We start from the raw sequence: 27,467 nt of genomic DNA, 5'->3' as shown, positions 1-27,467 counted from the left end.
GGGTGACATAAGACGCAGAGACATCAGCTTGGGTTGAACAAGGGCCACTTTATTTAAATTACAGTAAACAAAAACCCCAATTTAAAGTGACCTGCAGAGGGAAACCTAGGTGCGGGAACTGTCTATAAGCAAGTAGCTTACCACGCAGCTCTCGGACGACCAGCCCCTGCTGGGGCAAGGGCAAGCCCATCTGCTTACCCTTTACCCCAGCCACACCTTGCAGGTGAGTAGGGGGGCCTTCCCACGTCATCCCCACCCGGGACCGTATAACCCCTGGGTAGATGAGGATAAGTTGGCCCCAGAAGCAGCCCATATCCTGCTCTAGAGCCGTAAAGCCCTGAGAGACAGGCCCTCCGGAACTGCCAATCACCTCCAAAGGTGCCTAAGGGGGCCACCTAGCTGTCCTTACCTATTTCCCTTCCCGCACCTTCCCACCACAAAAGGGGGACAAATCTCTATTTAGTCCCCTTTTACCCCACTGCCGAGAAGCACCTCTCACAGACATCTCTGCAGGTCTCCCAAAAATAAGTCGTTACCTGCGTCGGACAGGTGAACGCCATCGGCCCTGTATAGTTCACCCTTCTGTGGCTGAATTTGGGGATGCGGAATGACCAACCCCCCATGCCCAAGAAGAGCCAACCGAATCTGCCGGTTGACCTTCTTCCGTGCTCGATCAATCCCCACTGGATCCCAAACATCACGCCACACCCGGCGTGGAAGCAGGTCTGACCACAGCAGACGCACCCAAGGCCAATGCTGCCTTATCGCTTGCATGTCCTTACATGCCTGTACGCTGAGGGCCTTGCCCTTCACCAAGCCAAGGTCATTACCACTCAGATGGATGACCAGCACTTGTAGAATTGTCCGCACCAAACCTTGCTGGAATAGAGCGGGTAGGAGCCCCTCCCAACGCATTCCTCGCCGGCCAAGCCACTGTACTGTAGCCCATCTACTGAGGCCCAACTGCAAGCCCATGCTCGACTTCACTGCCCTCCGGGCTGCCCAGAAGATCATGCTGTGGCCGCATATAAGGATCTGCGTCTGCTCCATCCCCATCCAGCAACCTGCCAAAACAAATGAAAAATGTTAGGCTTCCGCATTCCCTGCCCTCTGGAAGGGGCGAATGTAGCCCTTATACGCGTCAGAGGACCAGCGTCCAATGGCCTCTACTGTCACCTGGGGAAAACCAAAACCTGCTGCCGTAGAAGCAGCTCCGATTCTAAATGAATGTGTTCCAAATTGTGAGGCATCGTAACCCATCCTGTGCAATGCTAGTTTTGTTAAGGCCCAAAATTGATAAATAGAAAGAGGGTCCAGGTTCACATGTGTAAATAAATAGCCTTGGGCTGAGCCCCTGGTTCTTAGGAAATCATTTAAAGCCCGTACAGGGCAGAGGTGAGGCTCTGATGATGGGGCCAAGCGCACCTGTCTCCCTTTATACGTTTGGTCCGTTTTAGACCATCTCAAAGTTATGCAAGCGTAGCCTCCTTCCATGGAGACATCCGAAAACTGGAGGGCGCGTCGAGATGTGTCATGTTTAGAGCCAGCCACCACCTCACTTATCCGAAAGGCTCCAAAAAATAGCGTAAAGGCTACTGCCTGGAATAGCTTGGCCTCATAACTAGTAGTACAGACCGTTTTCCACTGGTGAACCATCCCTAGTATCATGTCCAGTGAGAAAGGTCGACGGGAATCCGGTGTGGCAGGGTGTTCCCTAGCCCATCCAGCCAACATGCGTCGGACCCTGAAGTCCCCGGTATGATCCGGAAAACCACCTGCCTTCGCTAAAAAGGCAAGCCCCACCAGCTTACCTTGCAGCGTTCGGACTGACAGGCCCCGTTTCCTGCCATCCACCAGGAATTCAAGCAGGTGACTTACTGGAATAGGCCACACCGGTGCATAGCCTTTGAAGGCCCAGAAGTCCTGCATGTCCCTACCTGCTCTCTGGTAACTGTTGAGCGTACTGGGGGCAATGGAAAGGCTTATGGCTCTCTCCAACTCTGCTCTCCAATCTCCCATAGCGCAGGGGGCACGGCTTCCGGCTGAGCCCTGGCCAGCGGTGCCAGCTGACGGAAACGTTCCATCTGGTTCCGTGACAGAGCATCAGCAACACTATTGTCAATGCCAGGAACGTGCCGTGCCCGAAAAAGAACATTAAAACGCAGGCACTGGAGAACAAAAGAGCGGACAAGACCCATAACCCTGGCGTTCCTGGATGTGAGGGAATTGATAACATGTACTGTAGCCATGTTATCACACCAGAAGTGGACTGTGGAATTCTGCAACTCCACAGCCCACAAATAGACCGCTACCACTATAGGGAAAAATTCCAAAAAGGTCAGATCCTTGTCTAGCCCCTCTTGAACCCATGTCTGTGGCCATTGTCCCTTACACCAGGAAGACCCAAAGACTACCCCAAAGCCATAACCGCCAGATGCATCAGAGTGGACCTGTAGCTCGGCCTCCAGGAGCCGGTCCTGCCTCCAAAAGGATGTACCATTGAAATCCTGTAAAAAGGAGGACCACACAACCAGGTCGGCGCGTAGAGCTGCTGTAACCCGAAATCGATGGTGGGGTCATAAGAGCCCCATCATGGACTCATATACCCGCCTCAAAAATGCTCTGCCAGGTGCTATGACCCTGCACGCAAAATTAAGGTGCCCTGCTAGCTCCTGGAGGGTGGATAGGGGAACTTTCTTCGCCCTTGTAACTTCATTTATCCTGTTGTGGAGGATTATTAGTTTGTTCTGGGGTAGCCTACAGCATTGCTGCAAGGAATCAATTTCTATGCCTAAGAAGGTCAAAACTGAAGCGGGACCCTCCGTCTTTTCTATGGCTAGAGGAACCCCCAGTTCTTCGGTCAACTCCTGAAACTGGGCCATTAAGTGTAGGCATTCGCCTATACCAGCCTCACCCGCAAATAGAAAATCATCCAGATAATGAACGACAGAAGTCCTGCCCGCCCTATGTTTGATGGCCCATTCTAAAAAAGTGCTGAAGCGCTCAAAAACTGTGCAAGAGATTGAGCATCCCATAGGCAAGGCGCGGTCCACATAGAATTTGTTGGCAAAACTAAAGCCCAGCAGGTCAAAATCTGCTGGGTGGACGGGCAGTAGTCGGAAAGCGGACTTAATGTCACACTTGCCCATTAATGTTCCTATACCGCACGCCCGAACCATGCGCACAGCCGAGTTGAATGATGTGTAGTGGACCGTACATAGACTGTCAGGAATGGAGTCATTAACTGAGTGTCCACGCAGGTGGGACAAGTGGTGAATAAGCCTATACTCCCCTGCCACCTTCTTGGGTACAATCCCTAATGGGGATACTCGAAGGTTAGGGAGAGGGGGTGATTGGAACGGGCCAAGCACCCGCCCTGCTTGCACTTCTTTGTCGATTTTTATTCGCACTATTGCCTCCCTGCCTATGACAGATTTTAGATTTTGGGACATGTAAGAAAACCTAGGACCGTTGTAGGGGATTCGGAAGCCTGACAAAAAAAATTAAAAAGAAAACCAGCATCTCCAGCTACTGGATAACCGGCTAACAAGCCCTGTAAAACATGTAACTTAATTGGGGAGGGGCCCTTTTCCTTGATTAGCCCCAGGTGGGGGCTGTTTTCTGCCCCACTGCTGGTCCCTGCCGCCTCCTCTGTATGACCTGCCTCTGTTGCAGGTGGTGGAAGGGTGTGAGGCTCCACAAATCACACACTCGTGTCGATAACAACACGGGTTGTGAGTGCAGGTTCCCCGGGCATTGAACTCCCAGCATAACAGCCGTTGTTGAACCCCTTGCCCCGCAGTAAAGCGGGGAAGGGTGGCCATCGACTGCCTGCTAATCAGATGCCCACTATCACACCTATCTCCAGTCATGGCACGGTCCGCAGTCATAAACTGCAGCCATAGCTCGGGTTCCTTCTTGTCCCAAGGAAGGGTCACATCGCATGCCGCCCGCATACGAAATGCCTCTTCGTAAGACAGCCATGCCAGACCAGAGAATTCTACGTACGCCCTATATATTATGTCCAGATACTTAAAGAGAGACAATGCCCTTTGAGGCTGTCTCTCGATCAGCACTCCTGCATATATCAAATACGCTGGTAGCCAATTAGCCCAGGTGCAGTCGTTCCTCCTGCACCTGGGCCTGTCTATGTCACTCTCAGTCTCCTTATCTTTGTCCCTTTTGGGGTGCTCCCTATAAAGTAGCAAAAAGACATCCACATACTCTCCCTTCCAAATTTTTTCTTTTGTGGAAGGCAGCAGGTGGAAACCCAAGGTGATTGATGTATTCCCGAAAGGAATAGCATTACTTGCCACTGACCCTAAAGGGTCTGAAATAGCATAGGGACTTGAAGTCGTGGTAGGTTGCATCTGTGCAGCACCTAAAACAGTTGTTGTAGCCGGCCCCTCAGGTGACACAGCTGATGTAATCCCTTGACCATTGCCTGCCTGTTGCCAAATCTGGCTGCATGCAGCCTGGAGCGACGGTTGAGATGCACCCTGACGAGGCCACCCCACACCTGTAGACCCAGAAGCCTGAGGAGACCAGACAGACTCACCCGCTCTTACCAGCTGCCCATTCAGAGATGACATCATGCCAGCCTGGGATGTAGACATTTCACTGCCAGTCCCCACTGCCGCTGTTGGAGCATGAGGCGCCGCCAGCCCATCGCTCGCCATCTGTGCGGAATCAGGAGGGGTTTCAAGCGCCTCAAGCCTCGCTAAAACCAATGCAAGGACATCACGGTTAGACCCTTGCTGTTGACCTTTATGTGCGTTACCCTGAGCCCGAGCAGTGGCTCGCTTTGGCCTGGTAACCCCCCCAGTGGAAGTTCCGGGATTGGCAGCTTCGTTTAAAACGGTTGGTGTGGACCTGGGCGCAGGGGTTGGCATCACCCGCCCCTGCTGCTCCAAGGCCTCAAGGCGCGTTAAGATGGCAGCCCATGGAGGTGCCTCGTCCTCATCCGAGGAGCCAGGCGCCGAGGGGGCGTTTTTGTGGAGGCTTGGAGGCTTTCCCCTTACCTTTTGCCCCCCCTTTCCTTTTTTGGATGGCATGACTGGTGACCTATTTGTTAAACCAGAAACCAAATTATTATTATTGTTATTATTATTATTACTAGTATAGGCTCTCAATGTAGACTAGTGTCTTTTGGTTCTAGTCTATCAATTAGAATTTAATTAAGGAATGTGTGTGTGTGTGTGATCTAATGTGTGTGCTCTTGTTTTAACTTGTGATAATATGGCCTGAGAGGCGAATGAATGCCTCTCTCCCTAGTGGGGGGGGAGTGAGGGCAGTTAGCGTTTAAGGCCTCGACGGAGACCGCCTAGCTGCCGCTCCTTGCCGATCTCCCAGAGGCAAAAGAGAGGGAGATAGGAGGGGCGGCTGGACTTAAATAGTCCTACAATCTCCGCCCCTCACGTTACGCGTCGCGCCTCTGACGTAAGTGCGATGCGCGACGCTGCCTCCTTTAAAGATGGAGGCAGCGTCTTTACCCCCATCAGCAATCTAGCCCCGCTCGTCAGCTGTGCGGCGAGCGGGGCGCCATTTCTCATGGTAAGGGGCTTGGTTTTATTTCCAGTATTCTGTAATTAACATTAATTAATTAATCAATCGATTGGTTGATTTATATCCTGCCCTTCCTCCCAGCAGGAGCCCAGGTTAATGTTAATGTTGTCATCAACAGATTTGCAATGAGATGGTTATATTGCTGTGGAATATAGTCTTTGATATATCTTGGCCTGAGCAATAGCAAAGGTGAAAAGGGGACCAGTTGCCCAATAATTTCCTGCAGAGTTTATGCAATGTCTTTCCAAACACCTAAACATAAGAATAATTTCATCAGATTCAAATATACTTTTTATCCATCTTAGTACATTTCAAACAAAGCCCAGTAGCTTACCCTGTATATCTGCCTAAGCTCCTTTAGGTTAAGGTACCAATGATATATTGATTTATAGCAGTTTCCTCTATAAATGAGAAAAGTGAGCAGCAAAAGGATTAATCTCTGTTACAGCAGGGAAGGACAAACTGTGGCCCTCCAGATGTTGTTGGACTCCCATCAGCCCCAGGCAACATGGCTAATGATCACAGATGGTAGGAGTTCTCATCCAGCAACATCTGGAGGATTCCCCACCCTGTAACCTTGTATTACAGTAACCAGAAGAACTTTCTTCCATATTAATTTTAATATGCATTCTTTTAATAGCATGTCATAAAATGATATTGTATGCTTTACAGCGGATCACTGTGCCTCTGGCTTTCATACACAGTTCAGCTTCTTGCTAACACAGGGAGTTGTTTTCTTTATACTTTCAAGTAGACTCTGATGAAGTCATATTACTTCCGCTGTGCTGCCCACTAAACCATGATAACGAAACACAGAAATGTTCTAGGTAGCATTTCGTGTCCTGCAGAATCCAGGCAATGCTTGCCCTTTGAATTCCCTAAAGGGAAAATAGTATGTACAAGAAACAAAATAATTTGTACAAAAAGGGACTAGGTCAGTGCCAGTCATAGGTAAAACAGAAACATTTGTGAACGATTTGAATGGTTACTATTGCAGACATCAGCTAGAAGCTAGTTTGCCTGCTGCCTCTTCTGAAAAGTGAACAGTGGTTGGGAATAGTTAACGTTGCTTATTGACATATAAAAAAAAGGTAAAAGTGTCCCTGCACTTAAAGTGCGAGTCGTTTCCGACTCTTAGGGTGGCGTCTTGCGACGTTTACTAGGCAGACTATATATATGGGGTGGGATTGCCAGTTCCTTCCCTGGCCTTTTTTTACCCCCCAGCATATGCCGGGTACTCATTTTACCGACCACAGATGGATGGAAGGCTGAGTGGACCTCGACCCCTTTTACTGGAGATTCGACTTCCTCCTTCCATTGGAATCGAACTCTGGCCGTGAGCAGAGCTTCGGTTGCATTACCGCCGCTTACCACTCTGCGCCATGGAGATATGCATGTTAATTTATGCAAATATAAACTCAAAATATTAGTGCCTAATATTAATTGTGAGAGCCAGTGTGGGAGAGTGGTTAGAGTGTTGGACTGTGACCTGAGAGACCAGGGTTTGAATCCCCACACAGCCATGAAGCTCACTGGGTGACCTTGGGCCAGTCACTGCCACTCAGCCTCAGAGGAAGGCAATGGTAAACCACCTCTGAATACCGTTTACCATGAAAACCCTATTCGTAGGGTCACCATAAGTCAGAATTGCCTTGAAGGCGGTCCATTTTCATTTCATTTTCAGTGGCCCAAAGTTGGCCTGTGGGCTGAAGGTTTCCCATGTTTGTTGTTTTGGTCTCTCTTTTTCTGCCACCCTCTTGCAGGGCTTGGAAAAGTTACTTTTTTTGAACTACAACTCCCATCAGCCCAATCCTGTGGCCATGCTGGCTGTGGCTGATGGGAGTTGTAGTTTTAAAAAAGTAACTTTTCCAAGCTCTGCTCTTTTCTCTTTCTCTCTCCTCCCCAGTCAGAGAGACAGATAACTCTTGCAAACAGATCATTTGCAGAATATGTGAAATGAGGCCAAAGTATAACCTTTGGGTCAATACTCAGGGCCAGTATCAGCTAAGTATGTCATTAACAGCTTCCTGTGTAAACATTTATGTAGTTATACTGTTGTTGTCTTGGGCAAACTGTATTTATTTTCATTCTGTCACTACAAACCAGCATTACCAGGTCTCAGGTTTTTACCCAGAAACTCTGGTTTTGGGGAGTTCTCTCTGGGTCTCCGACCGAGTCACCCCAATCTCCAGTTTTCTGGGACGATTCACCCAATGGCCTGGAGATCTGGCAACACTACACTGGTTGATCCGGGTTACCTATATCTGGTAGTGCCACCTCTTGTGTCAGCACATTAGTGCACATGCCTTCTGTCAGCCAAGATGGCAGCAGGGATGTGTTGATGCCCCTGTTGCCACCTTGGGTGATAGAAGTCATCATATGCTGATGCAATGATGTGGCACAGCCTGATGTAGACAGGCAGCACCGTCTGCCAGCTGTTCCCTGGGAGAGTGAAACTCCTGAGCTGTAATCCCTGTCACAGTCTGGTTGTGATGCTGGTGGGGATTGTGGAGCAGGAGCTCCACCCTCCCAGCCCCAGAGGCTGGCACTGGATCTGGCAAGAGGCAGGGGTGGCAAGGCAATGGTGGCAGGCAAGAGGCGGGGCAGCAAGAGACATCAGCAGGTGAGAGAAGACAGTGGTGAGTGAGCGCAGGCCTTCTCCAAGGTTGAGCAGGAGGGAGACCTATAAGTGGCCAATTCAGAATGCTCACAAAAGAAATTGGTGAGGGGGGGTTGAGTAAGTGCCTGGGGGAATGACTGGGGTGGCTGGGAAAGTGCCTGGGGGAATAAGTGAGGGGGGAGGGGTGGAAAGTGTCTGGGAGAGTAACATAACTATGGCCCGCCCCTTAAATCTCAGGGTTTGGGATGCTTCTGACTTGGCAAGTCTGCTACAAACCTTTGATCAAGGTCATACAAAACAGGGGAATTGCTTCAGAGACAGGCTAGCAGGTGGCTGTTTTAATGAACAGAGACTCTGTGCCTATAACAAGCTGTCCATATAGAATGGTAAGCCCTATATGCTAATTTAACAACATCAGGGGCAAACTAGAAAATGTTTAGTTTTTTCTTTTTTTCTGTTGTTACAATAAACTATAACAACATTAACATTGGAGTACAGTAGGGCTCTGCTTTATGGCATTCTGCTTTACGGCGTTCCGCTGATGCGGCGGCTTTCAGTCGGGAAATTCCCCGTTTTAAAGCCGATTTTGCCGTTTTGTGGCATTTCACGTCATTTTCGCGCAACACAACCCATTAAAATCAATGGGTTCCGCTTTACGGCGATTTCCGCTTTACAGTGGGGGCCTGGTCCCTAACCCGCCGTATAAGCGGGGCCCTACTGTACTGTTATTCTTGTCTCATTATCCAGTTTCCTCTTTGTTTGCACACTTCTGTTGCAAGACATTTAAAGTATTACTGAATCTGCGGACAGTGTCTCCCCTTGCATCAAAGGCAGGATCGATGCCAGGCTACCTTTGTCCAAATTCATTTATGAAAGACACCCAAATATCTCCAAATCTGTCTTTCACATCAGGTCCTGTGCTAGCTCTGTGGCCAAACTAGGTGTAGGCTGCATACATACCAAACATTTATAGCACATTATTTCTCCCAAAGAATCCTGGGATCTGTAGTGTAGCTTACCCCTCACAGAGCTACAATTCCCAGCAACCTTAACAAACTACAGTTCCTAGGGTTATTTGGGGGAAATAATGTGCTATAAATGCATGGTGTATATGCAGCCATAATGTTAAATGAGTCTTCATTTGATCCAATGGAGGATTTCTTCTCAACACAAATACCTGCTTCAGAGGAGGGATTTTTTGCAAAACTGAAGTAGAAGAGGTTCAGGTTTTTTCCTCCATGCCTACTCTGATCCCATTAAGTTTCAGTTTGCATTGTCTTGGTTTGCTCTTAGCCTGTTATTAGTTACTTGTTTTTAATAAGGTTCATGGAGAACTCATGTTTAAGCATTTTTTTAAAAAATGAATTTCAGGTTCAGACATGTTTAGGGAAAACTGGTTCTTGGCTCCACCAAGTGGCATTGCCCTCTAATGACAAGAGCAAGATGTTACTGGGATTTGGTTTAAGGACAGTTTAGCTACACAGGGGTGGGGAAAGAGAAGATCCTCAATATGGAATCAAGAAAAGGGGTCTCTGTCGCATAGGACATTTAAGTTTAAATCTGCAACAGAGGTGCTTTAGATGTTTGGCTTGCAGATCAAATATGATTGCCAGGTTTTAAATCTAGAGACCATTCTTGATCCTTTAAATCTGGGGTGGGGAACCTTTGGCCCTCTGGAGGTTGCTGAACTACATTTCCCATCTGCCCCAGCAAGCATGGCCAATGGCCAGGGATGATGGGACTTGTAGTTCAGCATTTCCTTCTTGGCAAACTTAAGATAGCCTCATGCCAGCAGTGGGTAGGGCAAGGCCAGAGGCAAAATGACAGTAGAGTTTACTTTTGTACAGGAGCCTGGTTTCTACAGACACTGACATGTCCCTCTCTATTCTCCATCCAGGGAAGCAAGGGGCATTATCAGAGGTCAAAGACACATTCCAGCCAGGCAAAAAGAGTTATGGAGAGTGCAAAGCAGGGCCAGTGGGAAGTGTGGCTGGGAAGAGGGTGTGGCCTGGAGAGACCCCTTAGTGCCAGATAGAATGGCTTGGAGGACTGTGTTCTGCTCCCAGGCCTGACGTTTCCCAGCCCTGCTTTCAGTGCTGCAAGGCAGCAAATGAAACCTGTGCTGTGCTTCCTGCATGGTTTGTCCATGAGCATCTTTGGCTACCTGTTGTAGCAACTAGGATTCTAGTTCTGCCCAATAGCAGGTGGGTGAAGGAACCAGTGGAGGAAAGGGGCAGGGGGTTCAGCAGCTGCCACTGTCTTGAAGCATTTAAAAGTGTAATGAAATCCTGGCAACCAAATATCAAGCAGCCCAGATAAGAAAAAAAGTCTAACCCTAGATACACGAGTTGTTAAATGCAAGTGGTACTAATCTGTATTGTTGTTTATTAGGAAAGACAGAGGATACAACTCTATGCATACATACCTGATAGCGAGCCAAATGAACATAGTGGGGCTTATGTCTGACTAGGGTTGTACCAAGAGTGAATTATATTACTTCTTTTCAGCTATGGAGTAATGTATTGAATATAATTTCTGTAACTAACCAGTTGTAGCAACTTCATGCTTTTCAGACTGCAAGAGACCAGGGGGGAGGGGGAACCAATGTTAATAGATATATAGATATTTGTTTGACTCAGCCTTGCACCCTAAACCTACAGTTTGCTTTGCAAGACAAAAATAGATAGGAATAGCTGGAAGAGCCCTTGTACCTGTTTCTCTCATGTTGCAGTTAGGGTTTCTCGTTAGGAGAAGAGAAAGTCAGCCAAGTGCAGGTGTTCTTGCAACACTGTAATGAGAAAAACCACAAGGTGGAATTCCCCCTTCCCACTGCACAACTTTTAAAGATACAGATACAGGATCAGTTTCAGGCCATGAACCTGGCAACCCTAGTTGCAGTGTTGCACCTATGTAGCAAAACATTCACAATCTTGCACCAGCAAACTGTGCACCTGCCTTGTGCAAATTTTTGGATGTGAGCAGAGAAGTGGCTTTAGTGCAACATTTCATGTGTTACCTTTTTGAAAAGCACCAAATGTTAAGATCCATGGAGCAGGCAGTTCAAAGGATGCTGATTAGGAGTAGGACTCCAACAAGCTTGACTAGCTCAGAGATGATGCAACATCTTTTTGCAAATATTTCTAGAATCAGGCTGCTAGTAACCTCAAAAATAGAAGCAAAAATGTTTATTTAAAGTAAAGGAGTAGCCAACATACCCTCCCCCCAGAGAAGTCCTTCACCCCTTTTAGCATGAGTAAGTTTTATAAAGAGGCAAAGGGCTACTTTTTGAGTGTTGTCATTTCAAAATTGTCTTAGGATCACTTATTGTTATTTCCTTGATTTGAATGAGTTCTATTAAGAGTTTTTGCCCTTCCTTAATCCTGATATCACCACTTTCCCTAGACACTTTCCTGAGTTCTTTTCACAGGCAGGTGTTGGATGCTTCAGATGCTAATGGGCAGTTCTTCAGAGTTTCAAGACTCCAGAGGTTACCTTGTCTCCCAAGCAAGGGAGGATACCTTGTCTGAGTCTAGTCTCCAATGTGTCAGACAGGATGTACTTATTAAAAATGGTTTTTGAATCCTCTTTTTCTGGTGTAAATACTATTCTCATAGTATTTGTGGGTTGTGATTTACCTGAGAACAGTATGTTCGGACTGAGCACCTTCTATTTTTGAAACCTCCTTAATTTGCAACAAATAAATCATAGAATGCCTAGTTCTTTGCTAAAGTGCTTGACAAATATGACATAAGTTGTGGTGTGCTTGTGGTGGAACCGCCTTCATACAGTGGCAGTGCACCTTCGTACTGACCCCTTAATTACATTGGAACCTCAATTACAACAGTACTAAAGGTTCCAGCTCCAATTACTGTGTAACAAGAGCTAGTCCATGTCATTTACTCTCTCAGGATCAATTAGAATAGATGTTACATTTCAGACGTAGGCCTTTCAGAAATGTGTGTGATTTGACAGATTCACTCCTGTCAGAAGGCTTCTGATATAGCAGTTGAAGGAGGGATTTGCAGATCTCTGGAGTTTACAGTTGCAGATGCATGAGTTCAAAACATCCTTGGCAGCTTTTTATGTAAGGTGTTAGACCATGCAAACCCAAGATCAATAGGAATAGGAAACAAATTAATGAAGTACGAGTAACAAATCTGTTATGGCTTTGTGGATGTTGCATTTGATGGAGTTCACTCTAGTCCAGCCTTTCGCAGCCTTTGCATCCCCAACTGGACTACAGTTCCCATAATTCCTTACCATTGGCCATGCTGGCTGAGACTGATGGGAGTTATAGTCCAGCAACATCTGGGTACCCAAAGGTTGGGAAAGGCTTCTCTACTCCACAAATGTTTATGCCATGGTATGTTTATTAGTCTTTGAGGTGCTACAAAACTTTAGCATTTTTGCTGCTATAGACTAACATGGCTACCCCTTTGGAAGTTATGTTTAGAGAAACTAAATATTACAGCAAAATAAAAATCATTGATACCATGATTATGTTTTATTTATTTATTAAATTTATATCCTGCCCTTCCTCCCCCAAATATATGTCCCACTAGCAAGCATCAGATCTTTGGGGGGGGGATTAATTGAAACATAATAATGCTGGCAATGTTTTTTTCTTTGTCAGGGCAATGGATAAATGTAATAAAGACAACATTAGCCTATCATCTGTTGTTTGAAAGGCCCTCATATTAACATAGGAAGCTGGATTGAACTCTGACTGGCATTGGTTTTCTATGGTCTCAGGGAGAACTCCTCCTTAGCCCTGTTACCTGAGATCCTAGCTAGAGATGGAAGGGATTGAACCTAGAACCTTATGCATGCAAAGTCTGAGGTCTACCACTGATGGCTCCTCTGCTCCCCACTCAGGTTACAGCAAAGCTGAGAAAGACTTCCCTCTGCGGCCTTAGAAAACAGTTGACCATGCAATTAGAGGCTGCTGGGTAAGCTAGACAATGGTCTCTGTAGGAGGCAGCTCCATCTTTTGTGTCATAGGCACTGTAACGTAGGACAGATGTGGGGAACCTTTGGCCCTCCGAATGTTGCTGAACTACAACTCCCAACATCCCCGTCCATTGGACATGCTCGCTAAGGCTTATGGAAATTGCAGTTCAGCAACATCCGGAGGGCCAACGGTTCCCCACACCTGGTGTAGGAGGAGCAGCTGATTGGTTATTTATGATCTTGTAGAGCTTTCTCAGTAAGACTGAGCTAAGGCACTTCAAGTAGCTTAACTAGTTAAATGTTTGTACGATTGAAGATACATAGAGCTATATAAATGTTACATATTATTAACTGCACTTGGCATGAAGAACTTGCCCCTGGCAGCCAGCAATGCTACTCACTCCCATTGCAGCTGAAGGTATGTTTTTTTTAAAAAAAAATGAAAGGGTAAAAGGTCATGTGGTTCAGAGTACAGTTTGCAAGTATCTTTTAGCAATATTTTGAAAGGGCTCAAAAAGAGAAGAGAGGAAGACTTAGAGAACAAACAATGTATTGGGAATCTTTTTGTATGACTTCAATCAAAGGGATTCTCAAAATATTTGTGGGTACCAGCCCAGAGACCATAAAATTCACTGCCCTGAAATAGCAAAGGCCAATCACAAATTTACGCTTAATATCCAAAGTTGGATACAAATTATATGTTAGAAAGAACGAATTCTTAAATAAAGCAATTTCCATCTGTGTTATTTTATGAAACATTTTTAGGAGATCAAGATATGGGGGGATTGGAAGCATAACAACCAAACTTGTGAATAAAAGTATAGACATAGTCATCTAAGGATGAATCCAGACATCCACCACCACCATTGCACTGTAAGTTTTGCAATCATTATGAACAGTGTAAAACAAGTGAGTTGAGATTAGCTTAAAGGATTTAATTTGTGATGGAACCCAACTCTGATGCATGCGATGGAATTTAGATAGTGGTGACATCACACCATGTATCTTGGATTAGCAGTATCCTCGTTATGTGACCAAACATATGTACACAGTAGGATCATGGCAGCAAAATCACTTGCTGTTGGCACCTGTGCAAGGCAGAGGCTTGTACAAGCAGTTGGAGTCTGCTCATTGAAGCCTACATATATAGGTTGTAGCACATGTAGGCACACTACAGATGTGCAAACTAATGTAAGGCAGTGGACAGAGCCATTGCAACTCCTCTTCCCTTTTGCGCTGTTTGCAGTTTGGATAACGTGAAGCAAGGTTAGCTGTTATGGGGGAAGCCATACAACTATCACAATGGCTCAATCCAGCATTGATCTGGCAATTAAAATGGTTTAGTTACTTCGTCCTTTTATCTTGTCTATGTTTCTAAATAAACAAGAATCATACAGTTCTGAATCCGAATCTAGACTATACTTGAAATTAATAATCAATGCCATTATCTGTTTAGCCTGCCTCCAAAGGAGAAACAAAGTGCACAACAGCAGAGACCTATCACACAAAGAATCATACTTGGTGACTCTCCTTAGGACTACCAAATTCCATGTCCAATCCAGCTTCATTCAATGAAAATCTATGTAAAAGAAAAAACAGAACCTGTACTTATCCAATTGTATTGTTATCCAAATATTTTGGCTGTCCCCTCTGGCCATTTGGTGAAATTTTACTATGCTGTAATGTTAATGGCAAGACAGGTTTGGACCATCTTGTAAGTACATAATCACTCTTGTCCTACTGCCAATGGAACTGGCGGCCAGTTCATGCAGTGCATTTTTAATCCATGTGAGCAGTCCTAGCTGTCCCAAGATTCGTACTCAAAGGGATCAACACCATGGCTGGTATCCAATTAATTACTTTAGGCACACCCAAAGAGTTAGCATGCTGAGTGATTTTTTTATTATTGAACAGCAGACCCTCCCCCGTATGACATATTGTACACTGTTTTTGAAATGCATCTGAGTTTTAAAAGCAGTTTACCATGGAAAATGGGGGGGGCTACTGTTGAAGAAGCATCAGTCCAGGAACCCTTGGACTGTGGACCTATGGAACCACTTGCATAGTTCATGGAATTCTGGCTAGTATGTGTGTCAGGTGATCATGGAGATAGTCAGGAGCAATTTACATGATTGCCTTTTCAAAAATTGTCACCATGATTGAGGTGACAATGACCCATTTCTCCTGTAACACTAGATGAAACCATATCTTAGCATGAATGAATAAATGTGGGAGTTTCCAGAGAGAAGATTGTTGCTACTTTGCTCCTCTTCTGGTTCTGCTGTTGCTCCACTGCTGTGAGCCAAGCCATAGTTGGGTTTAGTATTACTTTCAAACCAGGACTTGTGGTTTATCTCATTCCAGACAAACCATGAACTATAGCTAAGGTTTGTTCTATGGCTTACCGCTCCTGGTTTGTCTGGGGAAGATAACCCACAAACCCTGGTTTGGACATAACATTAAACCAAACCATGACGTAGCTTACAGCAGCATGGCAGCAGGACCAGAAGTATGCAAAGTGATCACAATCTTATCTCAGGGAGTCTGCATGTTTGCTTTTTTGTGCTAAGCCTCCCAAAGCTGGGGATGGTTCAGTGGCTGCATAGCTAATGCCAGCAAGAGCCCTGTGCCTGCAGATTCCTGGCCACAAGATTGCTTCATTCAACATATCTAGTATTTATTTATTTATTAGATTTATATCCCACCCTTTATCCCAGTAGGAGCCCAGTAGGGGTACCTAACCTGTGACCCTCCAGCTGTTGATGTGTCCCAACTCCCATCACCCCAACTAGCATGGACAACGGTCAGGGATGTTGAAGTCCAACATCTGGAGGGCAACAAGTTCCCCACCCCTTGGTATGCCACCTAGTTATGGATACTAATATGAGACTAGATTTCTGTGCCTTCAATAGTTGTATGGAGGCCAAAAGGTCTTTTTCTTCCATCAAGGAGCACTGTGAAGACACAGGCTCTCCCCTGTACACATTATCTTGTACATTGAACCTGAGAACCCCAACATTAGTGACCTTGAAGATATAAAGCAGAGTCTCAACTTATTACTGATTTTAAGTGAGATTCTGTACACTGTGTAGATATATATTTTATACGAGTTTGTGTTAGATAAATATGGTACAGTATAGAAATTAATTAATTACTGTCCAAATGAAAGTGTGCAAGCTGGCAAATTTATGTGCATGCTGGCAAGCTCTGAAGAATAAGCATTTGTGGCAAAGAGAACCTCACACTCTCCAGTATCCACGTGTTGGACTGGTTTCACAACACGCTAAACTTAGTGTAAATGCATGGGCTTCCAGAGAGGCGATCATGACAGCTTTCCTCCTCTTCTGGTCCTCCTACTGCTGTGCTGCCTTGACGCAACCCACCTGGGTTTGTGGTCCCCCAAATTGACCATGAGTTCTAGCCAAGGTTTGTCCTATGGTTTACGGTGTGTGGCTTGTGCAGGAGAGCTAAACCACTAGCCTGGGTTCAGGTGACATGCTAAGCCAAACTCTTGCTTATTTGAGCAGCAAAATGACTGCGGAGGAGCAAAGTGCTCATGATCTCCTTGCCCGGAACTTGCACGCTCATGATTTGGGTTAGCATGATGTGCAAAACATGCCATTAAAGAATATCAAATCACACCTATATATCAGTCTCTTTCAAAGGTAGAAGACATTGACTGTAAAACAGTAATAACTGGATAACCCACTCAGCTGTCCCTCATTGTGAGGAACCCCTTAATAACATCCTGCCGGAAATGTATTAGTGAACTGAAGGAAATAAACAGGAAACTGAGGGAAATAAACAGATGGAAGTCATGGAGCCAATGGAAGATGGGGGAGTAGCTTTTAAATAGATGCAAGATGTCAATCAGGGAGAGGGGCATCTGGCATTGAACAGCATTGGTCTTAGCAACTGATCTGCCATCTTGGTTGTACTTCTGACTGGTAAAAACAGCTCCATGCTGTTTTGGCAAAAAGAAGCAAGATTATAATCTTCTAATTTTGAAAGCCCAGGTGTAGCAAATAAGCAGCATGTTTACAAGCATTCATGTTACAGTGGCTGTTTAAACAATTTATTGCCTTTCAACATCTTGCCCATACTTTTTAATTAGCGCTACCCCTTTATCATTTGTGTTGTGTGTTCTTTCAAAGTCAGTTATGTGAAGGTCCTGTTTGCCCAATCGTGTAATAAAATGTGTAGACTGGTAAGTAAGTCAGGGAGAGTGTTCTTTCAAGTAAAAGTAGCTCTTACTTGTTTGTTTTTGTCCTATTCAGTTTTAACTTTCTGAGTTAGTTATATAACTGTTCCATTTGGCTGGTAGTCAAGGTTTCAGGTTAACGATAGCTATTCTGCACTTGGCTGGGAAGTCAACACCACACACACAACCAGTCCACGTGTCCGTGTCATATTCCCAGCTCCTAAATATTCTGTTGAGTGGCAGGAAGTGGCATATCTACAAAGGCGCAGATTTGCCCTTCAGCATGACATAGAGAGGGTGATTTGCAGATGACGCACAATGTCAGCAAAATTAATAATTTGTAAGGGCTCAATTAGGCAAAACACGTGTGTGAAACAGCCCACCAATTGCTCCTTTTCCCCACAGAAAGCAGCTTTGAGAGAAGACATGGTGAGGAGGAGGGACTTAATCCCTTCCCTACCCACCATTCTTCTGCTCGAAATAGCTCTTTAGTTAATTGCCCCACCATGGGATTCAAAACACACATTTGCCTCTTTGCAGTCAAGAAAGAATGAGAGAAGGTAGGTGGAACCCTTGCCCTGACAGCCTCTCCCCCTAAACAGGAGCCCCTTTTCAGCCCTTCCGGTGCCCTCATGCCGTTGGTGCGTGGGGCCTAGAGATGGAAGGATCTGTCCATTTTGATTCTCTCAGTTTCTTAATCTTAAATTCTGTTCTCTACATTTCTGCAGTTCAGGCTATTTTTATTTTCAGACTCTTAAATAGTCTTCCCTCTAACCTTTCACATGGTAATGCAACCATCATGTGGTAGCTTGTTTGCAGGAAAAAACTAGCACAATACATGCAGCAGGGACAAGCTTATCATATGATAGGCTTATCACTTGATAACTGCTATTTCTACTGGGTATATGAAATAGCTCTCAATCTTAGGCATTATAGCTGTTACAACAATACAGTATGCTCCGCTGTTTAGGATTTGAAAAAGATGTGAAGCTTCAGTTTGGGGGCAGATGTAAGCCATCTTCATCTCATGTTGGGTATTAATTTCGATGTTTTCACAGTCGTCTAATGACAGGGTAGATCAAATCAAATCACTGTTTTAAATCAAATTTCTCATTTTTAATTAATACATTTCCTGAACAAGAGTGCATACTAATTTGTTGCTGAAATGGTTACAACATATATTGGCTTGCAGTTCTTTACTCTTTCTAGAAGCGTGATCCAGAACCCCCAGATGTGCTACCCACTACAAAATTATCTATGCTTAGATACCAGGCAGAAATTTAATGGGTTTCTCTTTGGCTCTCTTTTAACTCATGAAAGGGAACAAGGGATGAGGACCTGTGGAGCTCCAGATGTTGTTGGGCCACAACTCCCATCATCCCTGATCATAGGGATCTGTCCCTGCCTGCCTTGAAGACAAGGGCTCTGTCTGAAGCCAGTTTTTGGGTCCTGGATTATGCCTAGGAGCGCCAAAACCTTTCCCGAAGCAAAGGCCGGTAATTACTGGGTAGAACAGTGTTCCTCCATAATACAGAAAGTCCATGATACCTATGCTATTTTAGTTAATACGGTCATAAATATGGATAATTTGGCATAATAATAGGTAGAAATGCAAGGCCTACTGTATTATAGTTTAAAATGCTTGACCCCAGTCACTGTAAGCTTTAAAAAGCCTTCAGCAATCTCCCAATGCGCTAAAAAAATATGTTGGGATACTGCCCTTATGGGGAAAAAACACAAAAATCTTGTTTGCATTTCCTGCTCCCATACGTTATCTTACCCATACAAAATATGCTGTAAGCCATGGGTTTGATACAAGGTTTGGGCCTGGAGAAGGGCTCAGTGGCAGAGTGCTTGCTTTGCATGCAGAACATGCAAGGTTTTCAGTCCCTGGAATCTCCTGCTAGGGTTGCGAAGGACTCCCTTCTGAAACCTTGGAGAGTCACAGTCAGTCAGTCTAGACTGGGGATGGGGAATCTCAGGACTGGGGGAGTAAATGTGGCCCTCCAGGCCTCTCTGTCTGGCCATCAGGACTCTTCCCAGGCCACACATTCTCCTGAGCTACATCCTACACCAGCCCAGCTTCACACACTCCTTGAGTGCTTTTGCATGGCTGGAATGTGTCCTTTAGCTCTGATAATGCTTCTTGCTTGGCTGGATGGACAGCAGGGAGGGGTGTGTGAACATGAAGAAACTAGCCTGCTATACAAACAGGCCTGGCACCAGTGGGTGGCCAGGTTGGGCACTGCCCAAGGGCCTCTGCAGATGAGGGTGGGAGGGTGGAGCTCCGGCTCCATGATCCATGCCAGCACAAGTTGTGGGTCAGGACTGCAAATAATGCCCTGTGACCCAATGCTGGCTTGGATCGCGGCACAGGAGCTCCACCCTCTCAGGCAACACCTCCCCCATTCAACCAAGATGGGCTTAAATAGTCCCAGCCGTGTGATCTCCTGTGTTGCCACACCCGCCATCACCCAAGATGGCGGCAGGGGCACCAACATGCCTTTGCACCCATCTTGGGTGATAGCAGGTGTGCCCATGCACTCGCATGCTGGTGTGGCAACACAGGAGGTGGCATAGGCAAAACAGGTGCAGCTGTGTGACATCCCATGACACTACATCAGTGTGCTAGCACACTGCATGCGCACACCTGCCATCACCCTGCACTAGTGTGCTGATGGGCCTATTTAAGCCCATGCCAGCTGCGGGGTGTGTGTGTTGGGGGCCCACTGCAGTCTGGTGCCCAAAAGCCTGCTGCAGTCTGGTGCTGGCCTAGTATGCAAAAGGTAAAATTCACATTCATTGCTCTGTCCACTTTTACCTCTGGCCCTGCTCACCACTGGCATGTGCCTTCCAACCCCAGAAGGGAAAGTAGCCCTTTGGCTGCAAAAAGGTTCCCTGCCCCTGATTTAGATGCTACTGAGCCAGATGGGCCAACAGTCTGACTTTGTATAGTTTCCTATGGAATTATTTTTGAGAGATAAGTGCAACACGTTTGGCTGTATTAAATCCAAATTTCATTTTAAAACAAATTATATTGAAAAAACATTTTTTTTAAAAAAAAAATCCAGTTAAAACTTTTACCCTTGTGATCTCCTCTGTGAATGGTGATCCCTACATTCCTTGACCATCTCATTTTCATATGCTATCCTGTGCAGACACTCTTGGATGAAAGCCTGTGACACTGTGACTCTGAAAATGCTACATGTGATCTATTATTTGCACACAGTAATCTCTCTTTTTGTTTGTTTTTATTTCTGATTTTTATAACACTTATAAAACTTTAATACATTTACATTATGTACAAAAAAGCTAATTCCATGATAGATTAATCTAAAACAAGCTACTCCATGTTATTATATTCTTCTTATTCTCCACCTGCTTTTATGATACTAAAGTCATAACTTTCTGCCATGTGATCTTGAGTGACACCTGAGAAAATGTGTTTGTTTCCTGCATACTCACACAACTCCTTGGCTTCCTTTCTGAAGCATGTGAGGCTCATATAATTTGTTGTTAGCTTAAGCAAGCTATATGGAATCTGAAGGCAATTCCCTGATCTTGAACAAGCAGAACTTCTGAGGAGGGGCCAGGGAGTTCTCTGAGCTCTTGGCTGTGAACATGCTTAAATGAAACAATTCTGTATGGGGCTGATAAAAATTCAGTTTGACATAATTCAAGGGGATTCCAACCCCAACCCCCATCTTATCTACTGCAATACATGAGTAGAAACAGATTGCTAGTGTCTGATCGTAAGGTTTGTACTACAAGCATGAGTTCTGTGAAAAAAATGATGTTTTGCAGCTGTTCTGTGATTACTGTATGCCTTCCTCCCATGAAATGAATGGGAAGACTTTAGGGCGGTTCAGAAGAATCCCCTTATACAGTTGAAGCTAGCCCACCCACCCCCAAACCAATGCACTCCCCAGCCACTCGTGCAAGAGTGGCCCTATGGGTATACCAATATATGCGCATACAGTGTCTTCACGCAAGGGGGGAAATCCTTGGGCCACACCAAAGGGCAAATTTTAGAACACCATCCTCATGCAGAGGAATTCTACACACATACACAGGTAAGCCTGTGGGGCCTTTTCTTACACTTGCCAAAGGCCATGGCTGATAGAGGGCACGGCTGGTGAGTATATTGGCAGCAAGAGAAATGGGGATGTGAGAACCTTTGCATCTACAAGAGTTCATGAGACTAGGGTGTAAATGTTTTTAAAAGACAAAAAATGTACAGTAGTTTGTCTTTTTGAATGCAGTTCCCCCCCTTCCAAAAAGGCTTTTTTCAGGAAAAAAAGCTTCTCTTGTGGACATATTTTAGGGCAAAATCCATTCCATTACCTTGAGTAGGCCCCACTGAAACGCACAGGTGCTGTGCAAAAAGCACGACTTGTATTGCCCTTCTTTGTGCTTATGTGTATAAGCTCCCTGGTGGATTTTGCCCTTTGCATCACACGTTATCTTGCTTAGAGACAAGGCTGGGAATCTAGTGGTAGCAGACCAGTAGCTAAGGTTGCCAGGAAATAGTCCAATGCCAGGGGTAGATCCTTTAAGGAGAAGATACAATATCACAATATTCATTATTAAGGATTCATTTTCTCTTTTGCTTGCCATACAATGCATTCAACCACTGGGTGAAATGAGTATCCCAGTCACATGCACATAGCATGCTTTGTTTAAGCTCTTGTCATCAGCCAACACGTGTAACTTGCCTGTAGTGGGAGGTATGAGGCTCTCCTAGGATTTTGGGTTACACCCACTTCTGGTGTGGTCCTATAGTTCAGTTTTGGCAGTCACTTTCAGAATAAAACTTTCTTTTAAGAAAAATAAAAATAAAAGATAGATATGGCACAGTTTCAGGTCTAGACCCTGCTGCTTGTAGCAAGCGAAGGATAGATGTCCCCTACAGGGGAGGAAGCAACTATGCTCTATTACTATAAATATAGAGAGCAGATAAATTTTCACTACGTTTTTCGATTGAAAATAAATCAGTAGACATTCAGTTCATGCACATCTTGCCAGCAATGGCAGATGCTGGGAGTGTAAAAAAAAATGTGATCAATCTTCATCATGGAAAACCAACAGGCATTTTCAAAGCAAATAAATACTGTGTTTCATACGCTACCTTGCAGTGCTTGACTCATTCATTTGCATGGTTTTATGAAAGACAGGAACTGCCTGTGGCCTAGTCAAATCAACTGCTTCCTATTTTAGCTCTTCACATGCAATTTTCACAATTATTTTCACATCAAATATTTCTTTAACTACATTTCCTGGTCAAAAGAGGCATTTGTGTGTTGTTCTATAGAAGTACATGTATGCATTTTAATTGAGAAAATTTAGATCAGCTTGATAATGTATAATTGAATTTTACAGCTGGAAGGGAAAATATGTTGCTGCTGTACAGGGGGTTCTTAAATAATTACTCTGAAGGCTTTTCCATACAATAAATGCATAGTTGCATTATTTCATTGCAAGGATTCCAGATGTCATCACTGAAGAGAGTAAGACTGTGAGCACGCTAGTTGCCTACAACAAAGCATTTCCATTGGCCACACCTGGAGAGGCAACGAGTTGATCTGCTGATCACTTGCAAAATCTGTTTGAAGCAGAATTTTAAAAAATGCACTTGAGCTGATCCCACCAGATTTTACAGTAAAAAGGGGTGGGGTTTGGCTAGTGTCATGTGCCCCCATTTTCAGAAGAGAGTAGTGGAGACGCACTAGAGTCGGCAGAACAGTCAAGTGTGTCTCTATCCTTAGTAAGCATCAGTGCTGAGTACCCTATGTTCTCTTCCTCTCGTTCTCCCAGCTTGAATTTATATATATATAAAAATTCAAACGCACCCACCCACCGCACCTGGCATTTTTTTAATGCACATTTATTGCATTCCGACAATTAACATTGCTTCTTGGCCCAGTAAAATTAACTCCTTATTTTAGCTCTGCACAGTCGGTTTTCACTTTGTACTGTGAAACAGACTTGCCAATGTCACTTCTCTGATTTTGGTCACAGAAGTGAAATAAATGAAGCTCTCAGTCACAGCATTTGTGACCTGATCTTGAAATGAATAAAAACCCTTCCCATCTTAAATTCTGGAGCATGATCTAGTTCTCCCCCCCCCTTTTTTTTAAGGGCTCACAGTGACACAATTACTCTCCCAGCCAAGTCTGCACTGCTCTGTATGCCTGGGTTTCAGACTATTGTCCTTAAGAGATTTGTGGGAGGGTTGAGCAAAGGAAAAAATGTTGGGTACATTTTACAAGGTGATGCAGATAAGCCTAAAATTGCCTGTCCCAGAGGCTCGTTCCCACATTACAGTTTAACATACTACTCTTTGTGCTTTTGTAATTGTGGAGCATTACGTGCTATACAGTGGAAATATGGCTTGAGAAATAGATATGACCCTGTGACAAAGTAAGTAACCAACCAATTTATCCTCATTAGAAAACAAACTTTGCTCAGCTAAACCCTCCAAGAGTGCCCAACACTTTATGTTCTTCCCCCTGTTTTTTGACAGGCAGGGCATAGTTTCAAATGTCAGACTGGTCTAACAGAAAGTGTGACTTGTACACACTTGTAATACAATAAATACACTATAGAAAAAAAGCAATACAAAATACAATTAAAAATCATACAGCATCTAGCAGAGCACATTACAATTGCTACAAGAGGCAGAAAAATCATTAAGTAGTCCACCATAACCCTTAGCAATTTTAAAGTGGTCCATGGGGGAAAATGTTAGGGAACCACTGTGGTAGGCCAAATGTGACAGTATCTGGTGACCTCCCTTATTGATTTTGTTTCATTTATATCCTGTCTTTCCTTCAAGGAGCTCAAGGTGATATACATGGTGTGAGTAGGGGTGTAATTGTCCAGGGTCTCAAGGGGTTTTAGACCACTTACCGTTTTGAGAGAAGGGTCTCAGCAGGCTCCCTATGTCTCCAGCATTCTCGGAATCATTCAGCATGAAAGGGGAGTGTGCTAGCCACTGAGAAGAGTCTTTTAGCATACTTCCTTGTTCTTTCCTACTGATTGGAGGCAATCAGAATGAAAGGAGGTGTCTGCCACTGAGAAGAGTCTTCTCAGTATCTAACATGCTTATTGGCTGCTAGAGATGTCTGTTGTTATGGGAAAAGGCATTAACAAGAATATAATTCTCAACCAAGCAGCAAAAAAAAAGAGGGAGGAGCATGGCTGTGACTCATATGAAAGGCCCTTACACTTCTGAATTTGCCACTATAGTAATGGGTATGAGGAAGGTTAGACTGAGGGACAGTGACTGGCCCAAAGTCACCCAGTGGGTTTCATGGATGAGTGAGGATTTGAACCTTGGTCTTCTAGGTTCTAGTTCATTCTAACCACTGCACCACACAGGCAGATAGATTACTGCAATGCATTATATGTGTGTGGGGGTGTCTGCCTTTGAAAACTGAAATTTCAGCTGGCCCAAAATAGGGTAGCAAGACTGTTTACTGGAACTGGTCTATATGATCACAACATGCTAGTGCTTTGGCATCTACACTTGCTTTCAGCCCATTTCTCCTGCTGGGCTTCTGCTGGGAGGAAGGGTGGGATATAAATCAAATAATAAATAAATAAATTTCTGGGACCAATTCAAAGTGCTGGTATTAACCTTTAAAGTCCCAAACAGTTTGAGAACAGGACTGTCTCCTCCCCACATATAACTGCCCAGACCCTAGATTATCTTTAGAGATTCTTTTTGCCAAAAAAGGCAGGCAGCTACAGAGAAAATGGCATTTTCAGTGGTGGCACCCCTGTTGTGGAATTCCTTTCCTAGAGAAGCTCCTCTTGGGCCTATAGGGTAGTCTTCCCAGCACCAGGTGAGACCTTTTTATTTTGGCATGCTTTCCAGATTTAAAAACATGTCAAAGTGTGGTACAGATATTTGGCCCTGCTGATTTCTCTGTTGTTTGTTTACTTTGATTTCAGTGTGATTTACATTTATTTATTGTCAGTTTTGCATTGTATAGTTTATGGGTTAAAAACATAATAATTACATTATTCTGTAACTACCTAGGGAATATTTTGTTTATTTATTTATTTATTTATTTGTTTGTTTCATTTTTAAACTGCCCATAGCAAATAGCTCTCTGGGCGGTGTACAAAAAGATTAAAATACAAAATATCATAATAAAAACAACCAAACAATAGTAAACACAAACAAGGAACAACAGAAATATAGAAGTTAACACATTAAAATGCCTGGGAGCATAGCCAGGTCTTAACCTGGCGCCGAAAAGATAGAAGCGTAGGCGCCAGGCGTATTTCTTCAGGGAGGCTATTCCACAGTTCGGGGGCCACTACAGAAAAGGCCCTAGATCGAGTAACTGTCCTCCGGGCTTCCTGATGAGTTGGTACCCGGAGGAGGGCCTTAGCTGCTGAGCGAAGTGACCGGGTAGGTTCGTAGTGGGAGAGGCGTTCCACAAGATATTGCGGTCCCACGCCATGTAAGGCTTTATAGGTCATAACCAGCACCTTGAATCTGGCTCGGAAACAGATAGGTAGCCAGTGCAAATGGGCCAGAACAGGTGTTATATGTGCTGACCAGCTGGTCCTCGTCAGCAGTCTGGCTGCTGCATTTTGCACTAGCTGAAGTTTCCGAACTGTCTTCAAGGGCAGCCCTACATAGAGCGCATTACAGTAATCCAGCCTAGAAGTTACCAGAGCAAGGACAACTGAGGCGAGGTCATCCCTGTCAAGATAGGGGCATAGCTGGGCTACCAACCGAAGATGGTAGAACGCATTCCTTGCCACCGAGGCCACTTGCGCCTCAAGAGACAGGGAAGGATCGAAAAGCACCCCCAGACTACGAACCTGTTCCTTCAAGGGGAGAGTAACCCCATTTAGAACAGGGTAAACATCCACCATCTGAACAGGGAAGGCACTCACCAACAGTGTCTCAGTCTTGTCTGGATTGAGTCTCAGTTTATTAGCTCTCATCCAGTCCGTTATCGCGGTCAGGCAGTGGTTCAGCACATCCACAGACTCACCTGTAGAGGATGAAAAGGAGAAATAGAGCTGCGTGTCATCAGCGTACTGGTGGCAACGCACTCCAAAACTCCTGATGACGGCACCCAGAGGCTGCGTGTAGATGTTAAAAAGCATGGGGGACAAAACCGACCCCTGAGGGACTCCACAATGGAGAGTCCAAGGTGTCGAGCAATGTTCCCCAAGTACTACCTTCTGGCGACAATCTGCCAAGTAGGAGCGGAACCACTGCCAAGCAGTGCCTCCAACTCCCAACTCCGCGAGTCTCCCCAGAAGGATACCATGGTTGATGGTATCAAACGCCGCTGAGAGATCAAGGAGAATCAACAGAGTCACACTCCCTCTGTCCCTCTCCCGACAAAGGTCATCGTACAGGGCGACCAAGGCTGTTTCAGTGCCAAAACCAGGCCTACAACCGGATTGAAACGGATCCAGATAATCGGTCTCATCCAAGAGCGCCTGGAGCTGACCGGCAACCACCCGCTCCAGAACCTTGCCCAAAAAGGGGACATTCGCCACCGGTCTATAGTTGTTCAGGTTATCTGGGTCTAAGGAAGGTTTCTTTAAAAGAGGTCTTACTACTGCCTCCTTGAGGCTACCAGGGACTACTCCCTCACTCAAGGAGGCATTTATCACTTCCTTAGCCCAGCCGGTGGTACCAGTCCTACTAGCCTTCACTAGCCAAGATGGACAAGGATCTAGCGCAGACGTGGTCGCCCGCACCATTCCAAGCACCTTGTCCACTTCCTCAAGCTGCACCAACTGAAACTCATCCAATAACGAAGGACAAGACCATCTTCTGGACAATTCAGTGGATTCATCTGTCATAACATCAGAGTCTAGGTCCCTACGGATGCATGCAATTTTATTTTGGAAGTGCCCTGCAATGTCGTTACAGCGAGCTTCAGATGTTTCAATGGTATCTTGAGGACCTGAATGTAAAAGTCCTCTTACAACCCTAAAAAGCTCTGCTGGGCGGCAAAGAGATGTCCTAATAGAAGCAGCGAGGTAAGACTTCTTCGCCGCCCTTACCGCTTTTATATACGACTTGGTGGAGGCACTTACCAAAGCATAATTGCATCCGTCTGGAGTTCGTCTCCATCTGCACTCCAGCCT

General features: G+C 45.2%; 1 protein-coding gene across 2 annotated transcripts; it reads right to left on the bottom strand.

The window, feature by feature from the left end:
* Nucleotides 1-398: 398 nt before the first annotated feature.
* On the bottom strand, nucleotides 399-24,442 carry LOC133364152 (uncharacterized). Of its 2 annotated transcripts, none has more exons than XM_061584321.1 (3): nucleotides 24,246-24,442; nucleotides 4,559-4,720; nucleotides 399-1,064 (listed from the first exon to the last, which is right to left on the bottom strand). In XM_061584321.1, the coding sequence occupies exons 1-3, from the start codon at nucleotides 24,349-24,351 to the stop codon at nucleotides 496-498; spliced, it is 837 nt and encodes a 278-aa protein (XP_061440305.1). In that variant the 5' UTR covers nucleotides 24,352-24,442; the 3' UTR covers nucleotides 399-495. The 2 variants fall into 2 exon arrangements, with proteins under 2 accessions (XP_061440305.1, XP_061440306.1); XM_061584322.1 differs by lacking the exon at nucleotides 24,246-24,442 and adding an exon at nucleotides 10,897-10,960.
* Between the last annotated feature and the right edge of the window lie 3,025 nt (nucleotides 24,443-27,467).

Source organism: Rhineura floridana, chromosome 9 (genome assembly GCF_030035675.1).
Source record: "Rhineura floridana isolate rRhiFlo1 chromosome 9, rRhiFlo1.hap2, whole genome shotgun sequence".
Classification (NCBI taxonomy): Eukaryota; Metazoa; Chordata; class Lepidosauria; order Squamata; family Rhineuridae; genus Rhineura; species Rhineura floridana.
Note: the sequence above shows the minus strand (reverse complement) of the source record. Positions and strands in the feature narration are given on the sequence as shown.